At 48.9% G+C, this 7,097-nt stretch overlaps 1 protein-coding gene across 1 annotated transcript in view; it reads right to left on the bottom strand.

Annotated features, from left to right (window-relative positions):
• The window catches only part of LOC131211566 (uncharacterized), a 6,784-nt gene extending 567 nt beyond the window's left edge, over positions 1–6,217 (bottom strand). Inside the window, exons 1-6 of the mRNA XM_058205080.1 lie at positions 6,101–6,217; positions 4,475–6,032; positions 4,159–4,392; positions 2,539–2,835; positions 532–1,752; positions 1–205 (exon numbers count right to left, since the gene is read on the bottom strand). The exon at positions 1–205 is cut by the window's left edge and continues 567 nt beyond it. Coding sequence (XP_058061063.1) covers positions 1–205; positions 532–1,752; positions 2,539–2,835; positions 4,159–4,392; positions 4,475–6,032; positions 6,101–6,217 — 3,632 coding nt within the window. The remainder of the gene's footprint in view (positions 206–531; positions 1,753–2,538; positions 2,836–4,158; positions 4,393–4,474; positions 6,033–6,100) is intronic.
• Positions 6,218–7,097: the final 880 nt, after the last annotated feature.

The following is a 7,097-nucleotide window of genomic DNA, read 5'->3' as shown; positions in this document are numbered from 1 at the left end:
TGTTTAGCCGGTGTCAATCCGCCCCACAGATTCACGTTCGGTGGCGGCGGATGTATGATGCTGTGCAGACCGGAATAGGCATAGTTGACGTCGTACCACTGGGGCAACGGAACTACCGTGTTACTGCTGACCGTTTGCTGTTGCTGTTGAATGGCCGCCTTGCAGTAGGTCAGAATGCGTTTGTATTTTTCCTGCTGCGAAATAGCTGCAAAAGAAAGAATAAAATAAGTTAGTGAAAGCGAATTAACAAGGCAACGAATAACGGCACTCTTATCATACGATTGTTTAGCAGCATAAAAGTCACGTCAAGAAGTTTATCACAGTTTTCAATCCGGAACTGTTGAATTTCTCACGTTGCTCTGAACATTATGCCATTAAAAGTGGCCAAAGAAACCCCTCGCAAACGATAAACAAAACGAACGGACGTGAGGAGAACTCAAAGCGTTGAGGGTAAATAAATGTAACAAACAATAAACGCACAAAAATGTTAAAAAGGCACCATTCAGCAAATGTAGCTATTTTCACACTTACCCGTACTCGAAGACGCTCCGATCGGGGCGATTATCGACGCCGGCAAGTAACTGATCGGTGAGGCGATCGTGAATATCCGATTGGCGGCGATCATTCCGGCTGCCGTCGCCACACCAGATAAACTGCTGACCGCTGGCGGTGTACTCATTCCAACCGGCACTCGCGAACCACCGCTCGTGTCGTCCTTGTCCGGTGGAGTGTCTTCATTCGGACGTTTCTTTTTCTTTTCCGGGTGCTTAATGTTAAGGAACTCTGGCTTGCGCCGAATGCGGAAACTTCGCGTCCGTCCTGTCGACCGCCGGCCACCGGTGCAGCTTGACTCGGTCAGTTCGTCGCTTTCGTTGGGCGTGTCCCTCGAACGACGGTTCGATCGCCTGCGCGGAGCCGAACGATCCGTATCGTTCGAATCCGTATCGGAATCGGTTTTCTCCGGTGAGGCAAGCTGTTTGTTGATGCGCGCCGTTGCGAGCCTTTTCGAGCGCCGCATTCGCCCACGACGGTCGTCGTCTTCGTCCGTCTGCTCGTCAGAATCATCGCGGAAGGTTTTAATCGGCGTAACCGGAGTATTTACCGCACCCGGGCCATTCACGACACCGTTCCCGTTCGATGCGGACGGTGTTACAAGCTGTGCCGCAGACGGTCCACCGACGGTCGCTGTCGCCGGTGGTTTGACTGGACTCGTAAGAAAGACTAGGTTGGCCCCGATCCCGGGCGGAAAGTTCAGTAGATTCGGATAGAGCGGATTGGTTGTGATGAAGCTATTGTTTTTGAGAATGAATGCTGCCATTGTTCCATTCGCAGGCATAAAAGAGGCAGTGGAAACGGATGGCATCACACCGACATTGTGTACTGGAGGGGATCCTGCTCCTTTCAAACCGTTACTATAAATGTTTACTGGAGGATCGTTATTCGTCGGTTCACTGTGCAATCCTGCCGTTGCTGGCGGTCCCGAATGGGTCTCGGCAAGTGGCATAGGGCGAACGGCCGGAGCCTTTGTCGCCATCTTAGCGATAACGTGCGCCGGAAGCTGATACTTGATTGGCGTGATCAAGGTGAGTGCCGGAGGATAACGATCGGGCAATTTAGGGGCCGCCTCGTACAGCTCGAACAGTGCACTATTGCTCAAGACCACTTTGACCATCTTTTGATTTTTGTCAGCAGACTCATTCTTGCGCTCGGTATCGGGTATGGCCGATGGGTGAGATCTGCTTCCAGAATGGACTAAAAATGGGAAAGTATAGACTGTATTGTTAATGTAACACGGAACCAGTGGCATGAGCAACTTACATTCCTCCGTAGACGCGTCGGTTAGTCGGTTTTCTCTCACAGTTGCTGGATCATGCGACACAGTAGAATTCTCAAGGTCCAGCTCCGCTTCCACGGGACTAAGAGGAAAACCATTTTCATCTGCCATGGTCTCATCGACCGTGTCAATGGCATTCCTTTTTTCTGATGCCATCGGTAAGCTTTCTTCTACCGAGTGATCGACCGACATTTCAGCTAGGATCGCTTTTTCTGCGATCGGTTGAAAATGATCATTCTTATCGTTGCTACAGAGATCCCCGATTGGGTCCACGTCTTGACCGATAGGTTTGAAGTTTACACCCACTTCCATCTTTTCACTCGCCTTCTCTGCTAGGTCCGCGGTTTCAGACGGAATCAGTTTGATAGGCTCACACGATACGAAGGGGGACAGATTACAAGGAACATTGGCAAGTTTATCATCGCTTTCATCGACCACCAACGGTTGGTCGTTTGCGTCCATAGCTTCTGTCTTATTTGCGTGTTCATCTTCAGGGTTTGGGTTTGATTCGGGTAAAGTATCATGCTGTAAAAAAACGCCTCTATCGCAATGACGTTCATCGTTTAGCACCGGGACCTTGAGTACGTTCCCATTGGTCGGGTTAGTGATGAAAGGTTTAGTGGACGAAAGACCCTCAGCGGCGAGTTGGTCCGGTTGGTGTTGAACTTCATCGTCCTTTTCTACAGTATGCTCTTCGATCACACTTGCTTCTTCAGTCTTGATGGTTTGGTTCATTGCGCCGTCACAAGCTTCTGCTTGTATCCTTTCCTCGTCTAGCTGCCATTCTTGCTCCCGCCAGGAATCTTCGCTTCCCAAATCCATTATCGTTTCATCCGGAGCGGCATTCCAATCGGTCGTTTTACAATCATTATTAGTTATTCCGTTTGTTAATGGTTCCTTTCCTTTTTCAGTTGTTCCATCTACCGAGGCAATGGCTTCTTCGATCGTCGACATATCCGGCCGAATGCTGTCATTTGTTTCTTCACTAAAAGTCTTCTTTTCTATCGTTTGTTCGCGATTGGCGACGTTATCCGACTCTGTTTCCGCTTTTTCAATCAAAGGCTTATCGTCGTCGACTGGCACGTTATCAAAGTTTTTTGATTTCGAAATAAGAGGGCTACCTTCGGGATGGATGGTCGGAACGTCAGTAACGAACCCGTTGCGCTCGTCATGCGATGGAGAAGATGCGACATCGCTTGTTACGCTTACTTTTTTGTCGTCCTTCAAACGGTCGCAGTTCATGTTCGATATTTCCTCAGCCGGTTCGTTTCGTTCATGTGGCGTCCTTTCGTCGCCTTTCTTTGGAGACGGATAGGGGTCGATCGTAGAACCACTGTCCACCTTGTCACTTCGGACCTGGTTTGTGTCCTCTTTTGAGGTGTGTTCGCTTTGAAATAGAAGGTTGTCTTCTGAAACATTGACTGCGGCTATTATAGGCTTTTCAATATCGCATAATTGAATCGTCTTATTTGTCTCATCTTCGGGATCATACAATGCAGCGGCAGGGGAGCAGTTTCCAATATCATCACGAGCATTATCCTGCTCTGTAACTAGTTCTTTTTCGATCTTTACTTGCTTGGGTTGTTCTCTTGCATCTAGTACCTCTTCGTGAGCCATTCGATCTTCAAAGGGTTCTTGTTTCATACCAGAATCCGCTGGGGCTAGCTCTATTAAAGACGGATTGCTTTCTGATACTTCATCGTCGTTATTGCCAGATATTTCTGATGCAGGTTGATCTGCTTCAAGCTTGATTCCATGAATCTGATCGTTCTGTTCCGGGAGTGCAGTGTGCTTTTCGTCGTGATCGCTGCTTAACAACTTTACTTGTTGCTCTTCGTCGGGAAGCTCAGGAGTGCTCGGTGTAGTGACTTCTGTATCTTCAACCACTATTGTGCCTTTTGCCACTGATTCATTCTCAACTATTTGAGTACATTCGTTGGCGATGCTGTCGGTTGTCAAGTCAAGTGATTCTACCATCGTTGGCTGCCGGGGACTAGTCACAGATTGAAGCTGTTCTCCATCATCTCTTCGTAAAGAAATTCCGCTAACTTCCAAAGCATCTGATTCAGACGTCGATGTTGCTTCTGTGCCCGGTTGCTTTGGGGGAACGTTTTCGCTCTCGATTGAATTATCTGAGCTATTTTCTTGGCGCTGCCTTTGAAGATCATCTGCCTGGTCTAAACTACAACCATTCCTTTCTGCGGCTTTCGATGAGAATTCCTCCACGCGCTGGTGACCAGCTACGGTTTGGAAAATCTGTTCCGGTAGCTTTTCAGCCACGGTTAATGGCTCGTTCATTAACGATGCTTCGCAGGCCGTTTCACTTGCTTTCGGTACCACTTGATCATCACTTTGTGATTTACTTGACTCGTTGTGGTGATGCAACGGTACCAGACTGGGAGGGTTACTGACGATCATCGGTTTTACGATCAACTGTATTTTGTTACACCGTGGCGGAAGCGAAGGCGTGTTCGAACCATTCTGTTCCGTCACATTCGGACCGTTCGATGGTTTCTGTACAATCGTTACACCAGGTTGCAGTAACAGCGGCAGTGGAACTGAAAGTGCAAATGAAAAGGAAAAGAAATTAACATTCGAATTGATAAGATGAATTACGTCAACATTGGAATCGATCGTTACAAATAGGTTCGGGCGATCGTGCTCCCGAGAAGCTGCTGTTTTCATCGACCATCGTGCCACACTGAGAACCACCGGCAGCATTGCTTCCCGAGGTGCTGGCATTGGAAAGATTGATCGCACCGAGCATATGCCGTAGGTTTCCAAACAGGTTCGAAGCGGTGTCAATTTTGATAATGTTCACCGGTGGAACCACAGCTTTCGAATCTGGCGTGTTGTGTTCCGCTGCGGGTTCGTCGCTCGATTCTGTCTTCACTTGTGCTGTACCTGGGACTACGATCGGTGTCACTGAAGACATACAGGGAACTAGGGGAGGCAAAACGGGTCGTACGTCTGGTCGTTTTACCGAAGTGAGCAACATATTGTAGCTACTGGCCAGCTGCTGCTGCTGCGCCAGTAAAAGATTGTTTAGATACACCTGCTGGGGAGAGACGCAGGACGTCGTCGCAGCGAACGTGGGTTCGATTTTAATCTCAGACTGATCGGGAACTGATTCTTTTTTAACAATATCGCTATTTGTCGATGAGGGTTCTCCGTTCGACGCCGAAGTTTCCTCTTTGGCAGTGCTTTTCTTCAGTGCCGGTTGTGACGCCGTGTGCTGCTCCTCGGCCAGCAACAACGTCGCGTGGGCAAAGATCGGATCCTTGAGCCGATTGTAGGTCGGCACCTCGATGCACAGGTGTTTCATGACAAGTTTCATGACCTCATCGCACCGTCCGTTGATTTTGAGAGTCGAGACCTTATCTTTCGGAGTCCACTGCAGATTGACGATAAAGATTTTCGGTCGTTTCTTGATCGGGCGATCCGTGGCCCACAGCCACGTGTACTTGCGGAGCACCTTCAGGCTCGAGCCAATGCAGAGGATCAAATCAGTCTTCTCGGTATGGGGTGTAATGCCGGCCCAGTTGAGCGGCCACTTGAGTTGGCCTCGCTCGCCAAAGTGTACGATCGTGTCGATGAGGGGGCCTCCGCACCGCCGGCATCGTCGGTTCGTCTTGTGATAGTGCCGTGCGGTGAATTGGGTCGTGTCGAACAGGCGCCAGTACTCGACGTTCGGTTTGCATTGCTTGCACACCTCCACGTACATGTTGCCGTGCACTTCGGAGAGCGAAAAGCGCGACAGTCCGGAACGCAGGTGCAATCCGTCACAGTTTTGCGACAACACGTGCTTCAGCATCCCGCGCTGGTGAAGCTCGAACAGAGCCATGTGCGTGAAGGTGGGATCGGCAAGGGAAAGATCGTACTCGCCAATGTCTTTCCCTTGCTCCAGCAACGTCCATATTCCTTGGCTTCCACGGTAGTCCGGTATCTTGGCGGAGGTACTGATGCCGGCGCCAGTGTACACGATCAGGTGGTTTGCCTTCGCTATGGCTTGCGCCAGCTTCAGCGCTTTGCGTTCGATTACCTCCGGCTCATCTTCTGTCTCCAGCACACGTTCCTTGTACTCTACGTTGCGCTTCCGCCGTGCCAGGACTTGCTTCACCACCTCTGGCTCTTTCTCCAGCAACCGGATCTCTTCGTGTGTCCGTTTGGATTCACATTTGTTCAAAATTGCTGCAATCTGTGGGATAAAAGGGAGGCAACTTCAGCATCATTAAGTACATCGTTCCACGCTACGCGCCAACGTACCTTGCGCCAGGAGTCACGTTTTTGCTTCTTGGGACACTCTTCCTTCGGCGGTGATTTGCGGCGCCGTGTGGTGCCTTGCTCGAGAATGGCCGATAACGTCAGTCCTTTCATATGCATGATTCTGGTCACGGTGGATGCGATTCGTTTGGGACATTACATTAATTAGCGCTAATTGCCTTCCACACACCGCTGGGCTTTTGTTTTGGGCGACAATCCGACGAGCGCTTCCTATCATTAAACTGCGCGGAAACCACGTGCTTCACGCCAAAGGACACAATCACGCGCACCCATAGTCGATTCTCGATGCTGATGGACGATTTACGAGTTTTCCACTACCAATTCATGAATTTGTGGTTCTTTTTGTGTTCTCGTAAAAGCCTCGCGAAAATGACAGCTACCCAAGCGAATGTGTTTAATATTTTTTTATTATTGTTTATCTACTGCCTGCTCTCGCCAACTGCGAGTGCGCAATGCTGCTTTCTCTTTCTTTGTTATGTATGATTCTCATGACCTACGCGTTTATATTACCTCTTCAGATCCGCTTGAAGCAGGTATTTCAACAGCGCTGTCAGCTCAATCCAGCTTGAGAGGCTGTGTGCTGATATGAGGATTGTGTTTGTTCTGTTCGAATTAAAACTCAACTCTGCTTGTTTATTATGGGATTCAATGCCAGTTAGATTATCTCCTTCTTATTCTTCTATATACAGGGTGATCTAACAACGGTTCCCTTTCTCATTTGGTTATAAAACAAAAACGGCTTAATATTTTTCGATGGTTGAACATTTATTCGAAAGGTTCATTCATAACATTTATGTATAAAATGGTTGCAGAAAATTGGTAAATATGAAAAAATAAATCCAAAGTGGAACTGCGGCGCCAGACAGTTATCGGTAGCTTTAAAGCCAAAAACAGCCGGTGCGAGTTTTGGCATGGATCAAACAAGAAGGGAGAAGAGAAGCCGATCAGATCGATCACCGCGAATCCGGATCGCCTGAAC

Source organism: Anopheles bellator, chromosome 2 (assembly GCF_943735745.2).
Source record: "Anopheles bellator chromosome 2, idAnoBellAS_SP24_06.2, whole genome shotgun sequence".
NCBI lineage: Eukaryota > Metazoa > Arthropoda > Insecta > Diptera > Culicidae > Anopheles > Anopheles bellator.
This window is presented reverse-complemented; position numbering and strand designations above follow the sequence as displayed.